Consider the following 17,899-nt stretch of genomic DNA (forward strand, 5'->3'; position numbering starts at 1 on the left):
TAATATTGAGGTTACCTGAACCCCATGGTTCCATCTTAACCTGGATTTTTTTTTAACAGTTTGAATTGTTTCAACAGCAGGAAGTCTTGCCCAAAATATACTTCTGAAATCCAAACTTTTTCAAAGTGCACTTATTTATTTTCCAAAGGGACTTCATATATTCCACTGCATTAAAAGGTAACAGAATTGATATGGCTTTCGAATAAAATTTTGCTGTTCTTATACATATAGTGACAGTGGCCAAACATGAAACTATGGCCTCTGTGATGATGGGGCATTAACTTTAGAGTTATTTGGAAGAACGCAATTTTGGAAGTTGTGACAAATGAAGTCCTTGGCATTATCTTTGAGAGGCCCTGGTTGAGAGAGACAAAAGAGGCTTGGGAATCAAGAAAACAAAGATTTCAGACTTCCAATTTTACCACTGATTTGTAGATAACATCTTGGGCATCAGCTGCCTTCTGCAGTTCTCTCGTCTGATAAAAATGGGGACAGTCATGCTTATTTATCTAACTCAAAACAGTGCCGTGATGGATTAATTATTTGGATAGCACTTGGAGTGCTAATTTCAGTACAGATGCCTACTTAAAAGTTATGTAAATATATGAAATTACAGTACATTTTCCTAATGACCCTGCTATGTCTGAGTTTAATCCTATTCAATTGTGACTAGAGTAATGAATAGTAAAGATGACCTTTTTTCTGTAGAGCTATATAGACAGTTTCTATTGTATTCTCGACACTTAAATCATGAAATGTAAAGAAGCCATTCTGAGCAGGATACAGCTGGGTCGAAGGACTGCTGATGCCAATTATGCTTCGTACATAATAATGCACATTTTACCTATTTGGAAAAAAAATCACATTTATTTACTGTCAAACAGGTGTTAAACTTTACACTGGATATTAGTGATGGGCTCATTATTAACAGGTTTACACAAAGGGATGAAAAAAGCAGAATTTTGTTGAAACAATTTACATTTCATTAGATTTTTATCATAAAATAAATTAATTACTAAATATAGGCAGAAGGAATATGGAAGAGTAATAGTTATGTTTTATTTATTTTTTTTCAAGGACAGGCACCTTTTATTCACGAGAAAGCTTGTGAGAAGTGTCCAGTGTCCCCTTTACCCCTTACCACCCAACCCTGATTAAAGAATGAACAGGGAATTGAGTTACAATCTTTGTTAGCTATACCAAATTTGTGCAAGGCTTGGCATAATTGGCTTCTAAAACAATTTTCTCCCCAAATTATGTTTTTTTGGCAATAAAAATTCAAAACGTAAGAATAAAAACTAAGTTGTCAAAGCAGAACACTGTTTACAGTGAAAAATAAGTGAAAACGGGTAGAACTCGCATTTTAAACATACTACCGTACTATGAACATAGTGTAAGAAAAACAGCTTATAACATATGTGCAACCAAGAGCTTTTCACAATATTTTCTTCAAACTCTTTAAAATTATTTTTTAATGACAATTATGTTTCAGTTGGACACAAATGTATTTATTTTACCCTAGCAATAGAACAAAATATAATTTCTTTAGCCATTTTTTCATGAGAACGGTTCATTGTACAGTTGAGGAAATATATGAAATAAGGCCTGTGGCTTGATTGCTAGTGGTTAGACATGTATTCAATCTTTGCCCTAATGGAAAAGATTTGCAGTGAACTGCAAACTGATGCAGAATATCTCTCCTGCTTTTGCAAGTCTTGTCAGGAACAGTAAGGTACAGTAAATTTGTCCCACAGGATTTTAGAGCCTACGCCTTGTATATAATACAATGTAGGCCTAGGAAAAAAACATGGTGCAGCCATATTTACAAATTTAGTTCACAAACTGCTGAAGTAAAATGGCTGGAAAGTGTTTATTTATCTTTTTTTCACAATTTTGTTAAATTCAGCAGCAGAAGATATCTTAAAATACCTTGTTGGTATTTCTTTTCTTTGTAACAAATAATTCATTTTAGTATACTCTGTGTATATACAAAGTTTTTGTTTTATAAAAATTCACAGAACTGCGAGGTCCAGTCATCCCCATTACTGGAGAACCACAGGGTCAACAGAATTGTCTCTTCAAGCAGATATGAGGAAGCCTGCATGGGCCAATTAAGTCTTTTTTAATACTTGTACGTGGCCTTTAATATTTCTTTGCTACACTATTAAAGGCTTGTCACTAGTTGCATTTGTCCTTCTCTAACATCCCCTTCTGGAATACATCCTTCCTTGTTAATGGGAATTATATAGCCGTCGCTATTACCCCTGCTGATTTGATAGTACATCTGAAGCTGATGGCCAGCTCCTAGGTTTGGCATGCTCTTGTAGTAAATGTCCTCATTTTCACTCCTCCTGGAGGGAGAGAGATCTTCTTCAACGTCAGGGCTGCTCTCTGGATATGGAGAGTCTCTGAGATTGGGCATGCTCGTGTAAAGAGAGTCTCTGTTGGGGGACTGGAGGTGGTCGTCAGCCTCGGCTGTCAGCTGTGAGACATAGCTGTCGGTTCCCTCGGTCTTCACTTTCTTCTGGGGCTGGTACAGAAGGGAGTGAGTCCGCTGAGGAATGAGTGGGGCCTCAAGCTCTTTGTGGTGGAGCTCCAGCCCGGGGGTGTCACTGTGCATCAAAGATGAGGCATCTGCCACGATGGCGTCATCTTCGCTACTGCTCCCGCCGATCACAGCTTTGGCTGGTAGCGTGCGCTCCAGGTTGTGGTTCTTGCTGCTGCCCCGCAGGTTGTTATGCACTAATTCTGAAATGATCATTTTCTCAAAAGCAGTATCATTCAGGCTTAGTCCACAGTCTACAACTTGCACGCTGTCGTTATAGTCTCCGTTGCGCAATGAGTAGCTGTTGTTGAAATTACCATTTAGCGGTAGAGTATCCATGGCACTTGTATCCCTGGCATTGTTCAGTGAATGTCCTGAAATGGAAAAGGACAGCTCTGGTTATTGCCTGATGTGCTTTTTATTACTTAATTTTTTTTTTTAACAAAATTCTTTAATGTAGTTCAGGACAAAGTTGTACTTGGAAATAAGACTTGAGAAAAGTTAGGTTATTGAACATTCCCAAATGTAAACAGTTGCACACCTTATAGGAAAGATGCATTTTAAAAATAGTAACGTGTGTTTCCTGTGGGGAATAGCGGCATTTTAATTTCTCAATTTAGTGTCAATTCTGTGACTCTTCCACAAGGAACTGTTCACTCCATGCCCTTGCATACGTAATGCAAAGCAATTCATTTGGAAACATCTATGTTTTGAAGTACACCACCATGATTTAGAAAAAGAAAATTAACAGAATTTGTCCTAAACGACACTAAATTAAAAAGAAATTAGATCACAGACATAACTGAAGGTAAATGTACAACATAAACCCACATAACTGGCAAGCAACTACTTTAACAACATTTCTAACATTTTTTCCTTTTTTTTTTTTTTTTTGAGATGAAGTAAAGAAAAGAATGAAAAAAATGGATAAATACAGAGAATTTATGTTAAACAAGGACAGCCATCTTTCACACTACAGGGACCAGGGCCCACAAGCACCATCCAACAACACGATAGACAGCAGGTGGAATGACTCACTTTGGACAACTCACATCATGTCTGTCTGCTCAGGCTATCTGGCCTAAGAGTAGCTGATATATAAAAGAAAGTAAAATGATTTATTGTAACATGATGAAGAATTACTGAGCTTCTCAGCAACTTAGTCAGAGCAAGGGTTCAGCAAATTAGATTACTAAGCAATAACAGCTTTTCTTTTCCCACTTAATGTAATTTTTTTGCACTAATATTCTGTCTGCCAACAACTGCCCCAGGCTTCTAAAGGTCAAAGTTTGCCTGCAGTCTGCATCAGTCACAGTGACAGCGCTGAATGAACCAGAATAGTTAATTAAGAGTTAGGCCCACAGTTACCATGGGCATGGAAGTCAAATGCAGAAATGTTAGGAATTTCTCTAAGTATGGGTCACAGAAATTAAACCAAAGAATAAATATTAGTTGTGGAATGGGAAGAGGAAATCAGCCATGGCTGATATCTCATAGCTGCTGGAGGAATGACAGATTGGGTAGAAGTCTGCTGGAAACATGAAAAGAAGTTTAAGGGGGGGAAAAAATGAAGTCTTATGATGATTAAGGTCTTTATGTTTTTGGTTTTGCCTTTTTTTTTTTTTTTGGTAACACGATAAAGAAAAGGGTTTCCTATAGACACAAAGACATGTAAACCATGACAGCACAGTGCTTCCCAAGCAAAGGAAAAAGAAAAAAAAAGTACTTTGAAAGAAACTGAACAGTCTGAACCATGGAAAGTCAGATGGTTAGAGCATTTCTAGAAAACCACTTTATCTACAGATATGTCTGGAAGTAAAGAAAGAATGGAGTGACTTTACTGAAATGAGACTGACCACTGTGAGGCTGCTGCATTATATGCAAGGCTTGGAGGAGTATAAGAAAAAAGTTGTTTTGGAAAAGATTATACATTTTCCCGTTTTGGGTTTTTTTCATAACTAAAGCTGCAGCTTATCCTAGAAAATTCAATCTTCTCTGGAAAATATTGTTTTCAATTAAAAAGTAATTGCATTTTCTCATGAAAAGATTTTTGTCTTCAACTTTAAAAAATACAGTAATAATTTCCAAATAAATTCTGAGTAATTTGCAAATCATTTTGTATTTGCATTATTGTTAAGTCCTCTCTATGTGTACTGATTTAAACAGTGATGAGGGTTGTTTGAAAGGTCTCTTTAAGCTTTGATTAAACAACTTTGTAGTTTTGCAATTTCATATATGTTCCAAGTTTTTTCTTGCAATGGATTTAGCTGCGCAGAACATATGGCATTTATAAAAGTAGACAACACATGGACCACATGCTGGCACTCATTTCCCTCATGAAAGTGATTTAATTCTATAATTTTAATTCTCTTTTCTTCTGCTAAACAGATACCAAAATATATCTGATAATCCAAAATGAGTTTTCTGTGATATACTGCAGAGTTAAGCATGCTAGAATATATTCAAATTGGTTTGATGAGGCAAATTTTGTTGCCCATGATCAGGTAATTCATTTGAAATCTTTCCATAGCCTGTAGCAAGATTACTGTGGGAATGTAAAAATATAAGTAAATTGTTAAGCATTTCTGCTTGACACTGCTTTGGTTTTAAACAGCAAATTATTTCAGCATTGCATAACTTCTGTTACCAAGACGGTTTGCTACAGACCTCATGTTGTTTCCCAAAAAGCAGTATGCAAGTACTTTTTGAATGTGGAAACATTTCATTTGCAAATTGTGAACCACTTGCCCGCTGAGTCTACTTCATGACCGCTAGTTATGTTTTAATTGTGCTCGTTAAAAATCATGCTGAAAAAATTTACATTTGATAGGCAAAGTTAAGTTTTACTCCCATACTTGTCTCTCTGTAGGTTGCTAGAGGAAAGCATAAGGAAAGTAAGAAAACAAGAGAATGAAAATAGAAAACTACAGTTCAGTTAAAAAGGAAACTTGAAAGAAAAACTGGAAACAAGGTTTTATGAGCTCTTTATCAAAGATTTATTGTTCCAGTTATACTAAAGTGATCTTATGACTCATCAAACAGTAACTGCTAGATATTTACTGATGAATTGTACCGTAGTTAAAAAAGGCAACTAGGTAATGTAACAACAAAATGTTAGGTAAGTGATGACACCCTTTATTCCTACAGAACTAAACTGTTCTAACTGTTAATCTCAAAATTTTCCTACAGGAAAATGATCTACCATAAAGCTGCACTATACCATAGTTTAGATCTATTTGACGCTGGATACAATTTTCTACACTGGGGTATCCAAAGGTGTCAAGATGCCTTGCGCTGCTTTAGTATCTAATCCGTTCCACAAGCAGGTTTTTCTCAGCAAGCTTTAGAGTCAACCTTATATTGCATAGACATGATACCTCTAAGTGATATATATCTTGAAGATGGGCTCTCGGACCATGTGGTGTCAGTCCTGTAATAGTATATTAAGATTTATGCCACCTGTGTTGAAAACATGGATAATTATTGGTAAATACTGTTATGGCAAAGGCATTACTATAATATAGTGCAGTTTTACAAGCTGACATTGGCAATACTGTATTTCTCGAACTGACAGAAATTCAGAATGTACAGCTATGGTATTGCAACTTGAGTTTCTATCTAGGGAAAAGAAGGGATTTGGAGCGAGCCAAGAAAAGCGGTTTTATTCAGGAAGTATAAGCACACCTGGTGAGTTAAACACAGGAGCTGAAGGGGCATTACATACAACTGTTTCAGCGAGCAATGTGTTATAGGGGTTGTTAGTGCCGTGTGGTCGAAGAAGAGGGTTTGTTAGTAGGTAATTGCCAGTCATTCCTAAAGCAAAAGAAACAGAAAAAAATGTCAGTTCTTTAATTTTAGGCTGACAGTTTCAATAAAGAATATTTTTTATTCATCATGAATCATGTAGGACTTGTCAAATGTAATTCAGCTGAAAATTTCTGAATGTATTTGAGCTATGTATTTGAAAAGGGAGTAGGAAAATACAGTTAGATTCCAGTAATTCACAGGTGCTGTCCAAATCCCCAAAGTAAACATCTGGTGAGAGTGACATTTACTAATGTATACAAAACCACTGCTACACAAGAATAGCAATTAAATGTGTAGAGATCAAGGTACTACATAAAGCTATTATAACTTTAAAAATGATCGTATGGAACACTTCTGTCCAGAATTGAGAGAACTGAATTTCTCAAATTGAAAGGTATTGAAAAATCTCTTATGACAGGATCAGAGCTGTTATTCATTTTATTAAAAACACATGGATAGTGGAAGGGAATTGCTGTTTTCAAACAGACAGTGGATGACAAACTGCGAGAAGCATATCTTAGTATATGCAAAAGTATGCATGCTGAGGGGAAAGCAAAATATTTGCTCTAAGAAATCAGAGCATTCATTTTCTCCTGGGACATTCATGCCGCAAATTTATCTGCCAGGTTTTAAAAAAGAATTCCTCGAATGACGAATTTTCTTTAAACAATCAGTTTACAAACAATGTAAGACGAAGCAAAATACTACATGAACAGATTTTTTTTAAACCCATTTTACATGTTAATGCAACACCATTCAAACAACTCTTGGAATAATCAGAAAAAAAATCAGCATATTTTGAGAAATTATTAAAAAGTCAATTAGGCTCTGGTTTCTAGCTACTAGGAAAAAAATGGGTTGGAATAATGACAAAAAAAAAACCCACACAAAATGCTGTGATTTAAAACTTACTTTAAACATTTCATTAAGGGAAAATTCCACTTTGTTTTCTATTGCATTGCACAGCACTATATTGGGATCAGTGTATTACAGACCCAAGGACAACTAAAGAGCCAGCTATATTTTTATAGTATGGATATTTTTATTTGGCAAGGAAAAGATAGTATTTATTCTAAATATTAATGCTTTTGTACTACCATAGATACTCAGTTGCAGAAATGAGCAAAAAATTCTAAGACTCAGAGAATTATTGCCTGATTATGCTAATCTTATTTGAAAGTTTGTATCAGTGAACAACTAAAAAGGTTTTATCATAGTTTTTTCAGTTGTAATGTACTTATTACTAGAAATACTACCTGAAACATATTTTGCTTGGGTTCTTTTTGTGTACTATGTTTAATCTTGGTTAGAATTCTTATCTGTAATTTACAGTTAAGAGAATATTTTTTTTCAGTCAAAATATTTTTGCCACCTTTAAAAGCTTGATTTTTATTTTAAAGGAAAAATTACACTTGTCATTAATTACTGAACTACCCTTATACGTATGTATCACTGAGATAGTGACAATATTGTAATTGAATAAAGATGATATCCATTTTTCTAATCATAGCAGAACATCTCCAGTGACTTAAGACTGGAGCTCCGAAACAGGGAGAAGCTTCCAAGATCTCTGTTCAACTCTGAATTAATTGGGGGTGCAGCATGGTTAGAGCAAATCTCAGGAGTCAGAGATGTCAAATTAGGGTGAAATCCCAGACTTTTATCTATAGCGTATTTATGGAATTTTAATAAGACACTGGAAGGGAATGTACTTCTTTCTTGAGCATGAAAAATATACATTTTCTACTTAGGAGAAGTTACTTAATTTTGATTTTGCCAGAGGAACATACAAGATTCAGATGGGGGGAGCAGCGAGACACACAGGTCTTATCCATTTTCTATATGCCAAATAGCAAAAATAGAATCATGCTTTCTGAAATCTCTTCCTTTGCAAAATACTACACTATTTACTCCCAAAATAAATGTGAGTTAAGTACATGTCTCTACTACCAAATCTTGAAAAAAAACAAGGGAGGAAAATTTGCTAGTTGTGGTTGATGAGGGCTTTACAGCAGCCCTAGCAGTGATGAATTTTCTGTTTCAAACTTTCTGAGTTGAGCAGGAACTGGTCGCAATGTGATCAGGGCTACGTGTTCTTCTCCTAGGGACATGGGTGGAAGAACAGGCTTTGAACTTGGCTTGCACAGAGCAGTCTTCCCTCCATTGCTAGCTGAAAACTGCCTTAAAAAAACACAGGGGGGAGGGGAGAAAGGAAGGGATGTTCTGTCTCAGTTAATATCCTTGTCTTCTAACTGGACATGAGAATAAGGTTACAGATTTCAAAGTCTATTTGAGCTGAGAAATTTGGAGTTTTGGCCTCTATGTGCCTGAAAATCTGGATTCTATCCCATGTGACAGACACGATGCTCTTTGAAATAGAAAAGATAAATGCTTTACAGACATCTTTTGCATAGAAATGATATCAATTAGATTTCACTGGGAAAATTTCTGCACCTAAAAATCATAGTCAAATATGCATTAAAATGTTACTGCACTTGTATTTCTGTTTCAGATTTAACCTATAAAGGTTAGGAAAGATTTAAAATTATGATCTTGCTTTTAAGTTAAATTATTGATGAAACTTATTTAAATACATTCCCACGAATGGAGGAATTCAACTTCTATAGCAGGGGGCCAGTTGAAGGAACACCGTTTTAAAATGTGCTGGTGGATGACTTTAAAACTCTGCTTTCAGAGAACATTTGTTCCAGATTTTTTTTTTTCAAAACATTCTTTTCAATTCTTCTGTGTTAAATGATATAAAATCTGTATAAAATTTAAGGCTTCTAAAACTGAAATGTTCCCAGTGACTGACCTTGATTAAGTGTTGAAGTGCTGTTGATGTCACCTGAGATAAAAGATGATTCGGATTGTTTTCTCACAGTGTCATTCCACATCCTCCTTATACGACTCTGTTAACATAAAGCAGTGAGATAGAAGCATAGTAAGTTACAAAAAAATTTTTTCCTACTTATGTGCTATTATGTAGAATATTTGTATTTATTTTGGCCTAAAGTAAGCCATTCTTCTAGCACAGAGTGAAACTCCTCCTTTTCTTATTAAAACTCTAATTTATTAAATTTCATTTAGATGAAATGTGGTATAAGCCTTCCTATAAACCAGCCCCTAATTACAAGAAAAATAAGATGTTTGCATTAGACCAAAGTAAAAGGTAATGTTTAAAAAGAATGAATTCTACTATGCAGAAGTATGTATTTGCCATCTAAATGATAATACTGAAAAGACAATTAGTGCTTCTGATTGGAACACATCTCAGTAGGCTTTTTATAAATAAGGTTAATTAAAAGATGCTGTCAAAATCTTTGTTACCTGAGTGCCAGAGGAATAGCGAGCACTAGTTCTTGTTGTTGATGCCTTCACTGAACTGTGGGGACTCTCAGTTGGTAGTCCACCACAGCAGTAGGAATGTCGAAAGCATTTGCCATATTCCTTACGTACCTACGGGGGGAAAAAAAAATTACTTAGCACAAAAAATAGTGTAAAATATCTCTGCTGGCAAAAAGACATGAACCTTGTGTTGAAACTACTCACACATTTTTCAAGCAAATAAATAATTCTTGTCTATTGAATTGTTGGCCATTGCCATTAGCAAAATCAGAGATTTTTCCCTGCTTAGCGGCAGCATTATCAGCTATCCAGGATTTTTGAACAAATCATTTCCAAAGTATACACACACTTCATTTACATGTGCCTGAATAATCATTACTGAGTTATTTATGGGATTATTTTTATTTCATTTTCATATTGTAGATTAATACAGTTAGGTTCACTTGAATTGAATGCTGGCTGAAAATAGTCCTTTTTATATGACCTTTTTGTGCAGAAACCACAGAAAGCCTAGCTTCCCATCTTAGCGCGCAAGAAGGGCTGAGATAGCAAGCCTTTGCACTGCTTGGTACTGCTCATTAAGTTATCCCTTCCAAGAATGTGTGCAAAACCTGCAATGACTATGAAGGCATTTTCATACAAAGTTAGTCTGTAACTCAAACAGCTGCTAGTTGATATGGTCACACCTGCTTCGGGATTGTACAAAGCTCACAAACGCCCCTGCCCCGCTCCAGGCAGAGCACCAGCTATGCTGGTGGAGGCACCGTCGGTGTTTGAGAGTCAAATTTTGAACCGTAAAGGCTGGGAAATGAAGCATCTTTTACTTTTAGGACCAGAAAAAAAAATCCTCATTACTGTCTTTGCTGAACCAAGAAATCTGAATACAGCTATGTACATGACTTTTGTCTGACAGAGCAACAAAACTAATTAATGATTCCAGTATTTGGCCTGCATTTATTCACCTTCTGTTTCCAGTAACCTACTGGAAACTTTAGTTTTGTACTTTATGTGTGTTAACGTTTGTCATGAAAGTAATCAGGATTAACTTACAGAGCAGTTAATTCTCTCATATTCGGTGACTGCTACACTGACTACTGCTTTCAGATAACAGAACAGTGCATACATATCTTGGCAACATGACAGCGTCAGTGAAAGGACACAGTGGATAAAATTTTTAAAGATGCGTAAGTCTAAATTCATACATCTTCCACCAGATACTTAGGAATCTAAGTGTCACTTCTACATCCACAAAAATCCTAAATTTCTGGGAAAAGTGGGATTTCAGCTAATCTGGAAATTCTGCTTGACCTATGAATATAAAGGACAGAAAGAAAGTTATGGGTATGTAAAAAGGGGAGAGGGGAAAATGCAAAAAGTTAATAATGTGGATTTACATATGCCATGTGCTATTTTCAATATTACAAGAATTTTACTTATGGATTATATACTGTGATGTTTCTACAAACCACAAGGTTGAAGAAAATCTGAATAGTTAGTGCCTTAACTTCAAGCTAGGGACAGTAACTCATGTTTTCATATAAGTATATGGTACATATTTTAAGTGAACGTCTATCTATATCAGCACAAAAGACACATAAAAAAATGAGAACAGAAATGCACGGATATAGAATTATAATCTTTAACTCTGTAGTCTGAAAAACATAAGTCTATATATGTATCATCACTAGATGGTACAACATCTAAGAAAATACATTCCTGAACACTAATGGATATTAAATGCTCCAAACCACTACATAGTAGAGACAATAGCAATCAAAACTGTATTTTTACCCAAATACTACCCTCCAGGGCTGGTTTTGCCTAATGCCTACATTGCAGTGAATGTACATTATCTACCAGTACTGCGCATTCCACTGTCATTATTTCGAAATTAGAGCTTGTTGGAAACTGATGGAAGCAACAGCACTATCATCCTGTCAGAACTGGAAACATAACAGTTTTCACTTTCACAATTCTATTTCTCTATCCAATTTAGTGACCAACTAGTAATAACAGAATAAGAAGACTACATTAGCTATGCAGACAGAGGATAGGATGATATCCAAAGGCATCGAAACTTAAAAATCTTAAATTGCAGCTTTAACATTCTTTCAGGTATAAATCTTATTGCTCTAGGTTATGCTTTTTCACACTTGACTGGTATTTTAATATTGCTTTTTGCTGACTCCACTTAATATAAAAACAATACACAGCTGTAAAAAGAAATAAAAAAGGAATCTGGTTTTGATTTTCAAGTCTAATACAAGTAGTAGAAAGGGCAACACTGTATGAAACCCTAATCTAGAAATTATTTGCATTTTGAGAATGTTTGCATTTTCTTCCCTCTCTTCTTTTCTTAGGCTCAATCTCCTCTCTAAGTGTGCTTTTGTTCTCTCAAAATGAGAGGAGTGCCGCATTCATCTGGATAAAATTTTTTCTGTCTACCAGATCTTTTCCTAAAACATGGCTGAATGCCATTGTCTACACCAAACTTAGAGACGCCAATACTGTTAGAGCTGGTACAGTTGAGAACATGCAAGAATGTGATTTTTGTACTTACACAGCAACGCTTTATCCAATGGTCTCAAACCATTTTATAGATATCACTTAATTATGTCTCTGGTGAGCTAATTATAATGAGAGTTAATAATGGCTAGGTCTCCAGCCTAAAACTGGTAAAAATATTTAGAATCTAAACATTGCAAATTGGATATTTCCAAATGCAGGATGTATTGCATTTTATGTTAAGGTTTTTTGGGTGGGATTTTTTGACGTTTACCCTTCCTCTCAACTCTCATTACTTTAATTTGCTACGCCTTCTAACACAGGTTATGAGCTTTTTTCTTTTGTCCTTCACTAAAGCACCTCTAAGGCATCCTTGGAAGCAGTCTCTGCCCTCAGTCTCGGGAAGAGGATGGTGCAGGGAACCCAAAGAGAATCCCACCCAGCTGCGCCCTTCACTTCCTTCTCTCCTGTTTGCTTCTCTCTCCCATGCAAGCTTTCCCTCTCCACAGCAGATCTGCTCCTTCTGGACCCCTCTGCTCCCATCAGGAGAAGGGGAGCAGAACTAATTTAGCACATCCCACTCATGAGGGAAGGCTCTTGCCGAGCGATTCCAGTTTTTCCAGTTAAGACCATGAAGCTGTTGGATTGCTGGGGGAGGCAAACACTTTAAAAAAAGTAGTCATGCTGGCATCTTTGGAAAACCCTCCCTGTTAGCAGTTGTCTAGCGTTAATGACTACTTTTTTCTAAGGTGTGTCGAAGTTCATAATAAAATTAACTTTTAGATCTCACTTAATTTTGTAATCAACGAGCACTCACAGTACAATCCCTGCCTATCGCCCGTAGCTTTACGTGGCAGCTTAATGGGATCTCAGGAGAGGTCCTCTGCCTTGATCTGAGAAAGAGAGAGAGTTTCCAGGCTGAGATGGGCTGATATTGTAAATGATGCTTTGTTTGCAGTGCTGCAGCGGAGGCAGGATTTGTTTCATGTGCACATAAAGGACTTTTGGCTGTAAGTCCAAACTAATACATAACCAACGGTAAACAGTACATTTTCTACAGTAATTTTTTTCCCAAAGCCTCAAAACTTTTCAAGCCCAGGTTGGAAATGCTGCATCCATTTTAAACCCGCCGAGGCCACAGAGCGGTTACATGACTCCCACAAGCACACACAGCAAGAATTGCTTTTGAATCCTAGTCTGCTCCTCAAACTACTTCAAAATACCCCAGTTCCTGACATTGCTGTTTTTTTCTCTATTTTTTAAGCAATATATGTGGTATTTTTAAGGAGTTAGGGAACACGCATCTGTGTTTTCAGTAACTTACTTTCTTTTGAAGAGCACAATGAAAGATGAAAATAAACATTCCTTGGAAAGCATTAAATACTGTGAAGAGATATGTCATCACAACAGTCCCCTCATTGATAAACAGCAGGCCAAATGACCATGTTAGGCCAAGGAGACACAGGAGAGCAAACGCACCCAGGACCCAGGATCTGTAAAAGAAAATTAATTTTAGTAACACTACTTACGAGAATGCATGTTGCCAAATCCAATATTAACATTTCAGTTCCTGCAGTTGACTTTTACTAGGTTCATATTCAAATGCAAAAATTCCTTGGGTTTAACCTTTTATCTATTAAAGAAGGAACAATTCCATTTGGTACTCTTAGTCTCCAGTGAAAACAGCAAGAGTAGATATGACCTTTTTCTTTCTCAAGAACTGCATAGGATGTCAAAACTATTTTGAAATGCAGAAGTATAGCGCAAGCCCCAGCTACTCCATTGCTTTATCTGCTTTTACAAAAGAGATTGATAAATCTGGCTTAGCCACTAATCACACCATAGATTTTAAACAGTGGTGCTGCCATATGACACCAAGTAATGTAACACAAATGCACAAAGGTTAAACAGCAGATTATAAGCCTAGAGCCCAAATCTTTAATGCTCCGATAAACTCAGCTAAACTGAAGCTAGATGATCTAACTTCCGCATGAAGAAACCCTGCTGAAATGTGACAAAAATATAGATACTGCTCTACAGAATACTCTAAAAAAGATTCCATCATGAATAGGTTAAGGAAAAGGAATTGTAGAGAACAGCACAGAATGAAAGGGAAAGGGAATTTAGTCAGTGAATTCCACATCTAACTAATGATCTTACTTGATAAATGGCTTATTATCTTCATAGCTAGAAAGCATTATAAGCAGAAAAGAGAAACAAAATTATTAGACAGAATTGAAACAGAAATTAATAAGAGCATTTCTAATTGTCTACAAAAATTAGTCAAAATTAGGAAATTTAAAATGCAGAGGCAAGCAATTTAAAATTATAAAGGCATATAATAGTTAAAAATTCTTAAGCAAATCAGGTATCTCAAAACTAGTTAATTAAAATTAAGGGAAATCCACAATATTGACCGAGTTTGTAAAGTTAAAAATCATGCTAGAAATTTGTTAATGTAGGGTTCTATCTTACCCAGGTAAGTCCGTATTATAGTAGCCATCACAAACACGGTAATTACTGGTGTGGATGAGAAGACAGAAAGAGGGAAAGGAAGAAAAGAGAGAGATGCTAAAGATTAGCGCTCTCTCTCATCATGCAACATGCAATGAAGCTGATACTGACCTATCTAGAACATCTAGTTCACAATGTTAGCCTTACTGAAAATCTCCCTTCGCCATTTTCAACATTCAAAGCAAATCTGTAAGACCCCTTCACATCCAACCCTCAGTGTTAGAAAGTTGCACCATCCCTTCAATGTTGATAACAAAAACCTTCAGTACAACATAAAGCTATACAGAACACAGTAAAAGACTATCTAAAGAAGCAAGAGCTGCCAAAGCCTTGTTAATTATGTAACACTTATATTACTCTCCGAAAGGGATACTGCAGTACAGCGCCACGATAAAGTAAACATTTGTTAAATTAGCATGAAAACAGCAGATAATCTTCAAGTTAACAATAATAATAGAGTCAATTCTCTTGGGAGAACAGGATTACGATTAGAAACCGCTCAGAATCCCTAAATCAAAAAGTCATTTAACAAAACAAACTTAATATAATCATATCAACCATGCAAACAGGAACATCATTTTTGAACTGCATTTTAAATGCAAATGAAATTACTACAGTGCTGTGGCATTTCCGTGAAACAGTTTCTTGGCACTAGTTCCAGGCTGAAATTATCTAATTTTGACCGGCGTTTGTGACATTACAGCAACAATGTGACGAAAGCAGGATTGGCTCTGTTTGCTTCTAATTGACATCTGCAGTTGCTGGGAGACAATGGCATGTGCTCCTAATGGAGAGTAGCTTTCAATCAGTTCAGCAATCAGAAAATAATCATAGTTCTCATGCTTGAACACAAAGCACTTACTTAATGTTTTCCAACCTGCTAGAGTCTGGTTTCAAAGTGTTTGAGTGCTTCACCATTTTGCACAATGTGATCACCAGGAAGATAAGATTCAGCTGTCAAAACAGATAAGAATGAAATCAAACTACTTCAAGTAATAGGTTGAATAATGATGATGTTACAGACTAAACAAAAACCCCGTAGTTTATTTTCAAATATGTAGTGAAACTGGGTAACTATATCAGACAGTCTCTAAAAGGTAATTGCAAATATGGATGATGGGAAAAAAAATGTTAGAAGTTCTTGTTTCGCTTAATTTTCCAAATTCACCTCATCATCATGAACCACCATATTTAGCTCATGTCCAACACTTGTCATTGTCAGTCTAGCTCTGTCTTCCAGCATGTTGTGCTCGGCCCCTGTTCACCTTCGCCTGTCACCTCTGGCCCTGTTCCCCATCTCACTGACTTCCTCCGAGGTCTATGGTTACCCCTTTACTGTACTATACTAATTGTCTTTTTATCACCCCATCCTGCTTCTGGAATGTTTTTCGCCTTTGCTGGTTTCTCCCTTTCTGGTTTTTTATTCCCTTTTGTTCTCACAAATCCACTGGGGTCTTGAAATGTAACTGAAGAAAAAGAAAAAGAAAGAGAAAAAGAAACACAAAGATGGAGCAAATGCATCAAACTTAACAGTGCCATAGACATGTGCTGGTGGCGCACCCTCCTACTGCCCTCAAAAAAAGTCTGGATTCTGTCGAAGCGAGACTGCATGCACTTGAAGGAAAGGACTATGCTGTCTTATTCTTGTTGTGTCATTCATATAGATAACACCGGGGAAGACAGTGAAGGTAATTTTTTATAGTTTTCCTACTGTGAAACAGAATCACAGATATCAAAGGTACTAGGTGCCTTTCTCCTATCGATTTCAAAGCATGTGAAGAGCACAGGTAAGCCAAATACAAGGATGCCTGTAGAACATGGATTGAAAAGTGGTATACAGTTAATTTAAGCAATTAGTATGTGCTGTCCTATATCATGCAGACAATTCAAATAAAATTGTTATGTTTGAAAACAGTAAGAGCTATGTCCTTTCAGGGAGAAGACATACATCCTTATACACTAGTACAATGGTCCACAAGAAATGGCTGAACCGAGAGCTAAGAGAAGATGGGAGAATATGCTCGGACATCCTTATAACACATCTATTAGATATATTATAACCCCATTCTTACAATCTTCGTATATATCTGCAACTGGTTACTGACGAAGAATGACCAAGCCCAGTCTCTCGTTTTGGGGAGCCTTTGGTTTGAGACAGCATCAAAATCCTCATAGTTTTTGTAACATTGTGGATACCAGTTCATACCAGATATGTTCCTACAGCTGTTGCCACAATGATCAGAAATGTTACTCAAATCCTAATAAAGAGCAGGTTTTAACAACCTAGAAAAGAGGAGTATTTTGAAGGCTCTGATCAGAGTCTCTTAATAAAGACATGTATTACAGAAATAATTCCTACTGCTAAGGGCAATCAAGTTTATCACTGCTGCTGCTGTCTCAAAATCAAGATGGACAGTATAAACTATAATGCAGTTCTCAACACCAGAACAGTGTTTGGTAGCTTTTGACCTCATCAGTCCTGATTCAAAGTAAAACATTTTTATGATTGTATCTTGAGATTAATACAAAAAGTGTATGTGATACTAATAACAAAAATAAGCTTTTATAATTTATTTCTGTCATGTGTTTCAAGAACTGACAGAAAATACTTGACCTTTAAATGAAGATATGTACATAGTGTAGGTTAACCATGATTTCCATTGCTGCAAAATGTAATAGAAGTGTCAGTATCTCATGACCCTGATGATTACCTTTTATGATTCTTATAGGTAAGGACTAACCAGTTGAGAAACACTTAATTATATCATTGTGTGCTGGTTTTGACTGGGATAGAGTTAATTTTTTCCATAGTAACTTGTATGGGACTATGTTTTGGATTTGTGCTGAAAACAGTGTTGATAACACAGGGATGTTTTAGTCACTGCTGAGCAGTGCTCACCCTGAGTCAAGGTCTTTTCTGCTTCTCACACCACCCCACCAGTGAGGAGGCTGGGGGTGCACAAGAAGTTGGGAGGGGGCACAGCCGGGACAGCTGACCCCAACTGACCAAAGGGATGTTCCATACCATATGACGTCACGCTCAGCATATAAAGCTGGGGAAAGAAGGAAGTAGGGGACGTATGGAGTGATGGCATTTGTCTTCCCAAGTAACCGTTACGCATGATGGAGCCCTGCTTTCCTGGAGATGGCTGAACACCTGCCTGCCGATGGGAAGGAGTG

At 36.4% G+C, this 17,899-nt stretch overlaps 1 protein-coding gene across 1 annotated transcript in view; it reads right to left on the reverse strand.

Moving 5' to 3' along the window:
• Positions 1 to 847: 847 nt before the first annotated feature.
• Positions 848 to 17,899, reverse strand: part of LPHN2 (latrophilin 2) — a gene marked incomplete at its 5' end in the record, with an annotated part of 51,519 nt that continues 34,467 nt past the window's right edge. Inside the window, 8 exons of the mRNA XM_009575156.1 lie at positions 848 to 2,919; positions 6,230 to 6,358; positions 9,168 to 9,264; positions 9,683 to 9,811; positions 13,530 to 13,698; positions 14,366 to 14,392; positions 14,681 to 14,725; positions 15,582 to 15,673. Of these exons, the coding sequence (XP_009573451.1) occupies positions 2,165 to 2,919; positions 6,230 to 6,358; positions 9,168 to 9,264; positions 9,683 to 9,811; positions 13,530 to 13,698; positions 14,366 to 14,392; positions 14,681 to 14,725; positions 15,582 to 15,673 (1,443 nt within the window). The remainder of the gene's footprint in view (positions 2,920 to 6,229; positions 6,359 to 9,167; positions 9,265 to 9,682; positions 9,812 to 13,529; positions 13,699 to 14,365; positions 14,393 to 14,680; positions 14,726 to 15,581; positions 15,674 to 17,899) is intronic.

The sequence above is a fragment of the Fulmarus glacialis genome, unplaced genomic scaffold (genome assembly GCF_000690835.1).
Source record: "Fulmarus glacialis isolate BGI_N327 unplaced genomic scaffold, ASM69083v1 scaffold7503, whole genome shotgun sequence".
NCBI lineage: Eukaryota > Metazoa > Chordata > Aves > Procellariiformes > Procellariidae > Fulmarus > Fulmarus glacialis.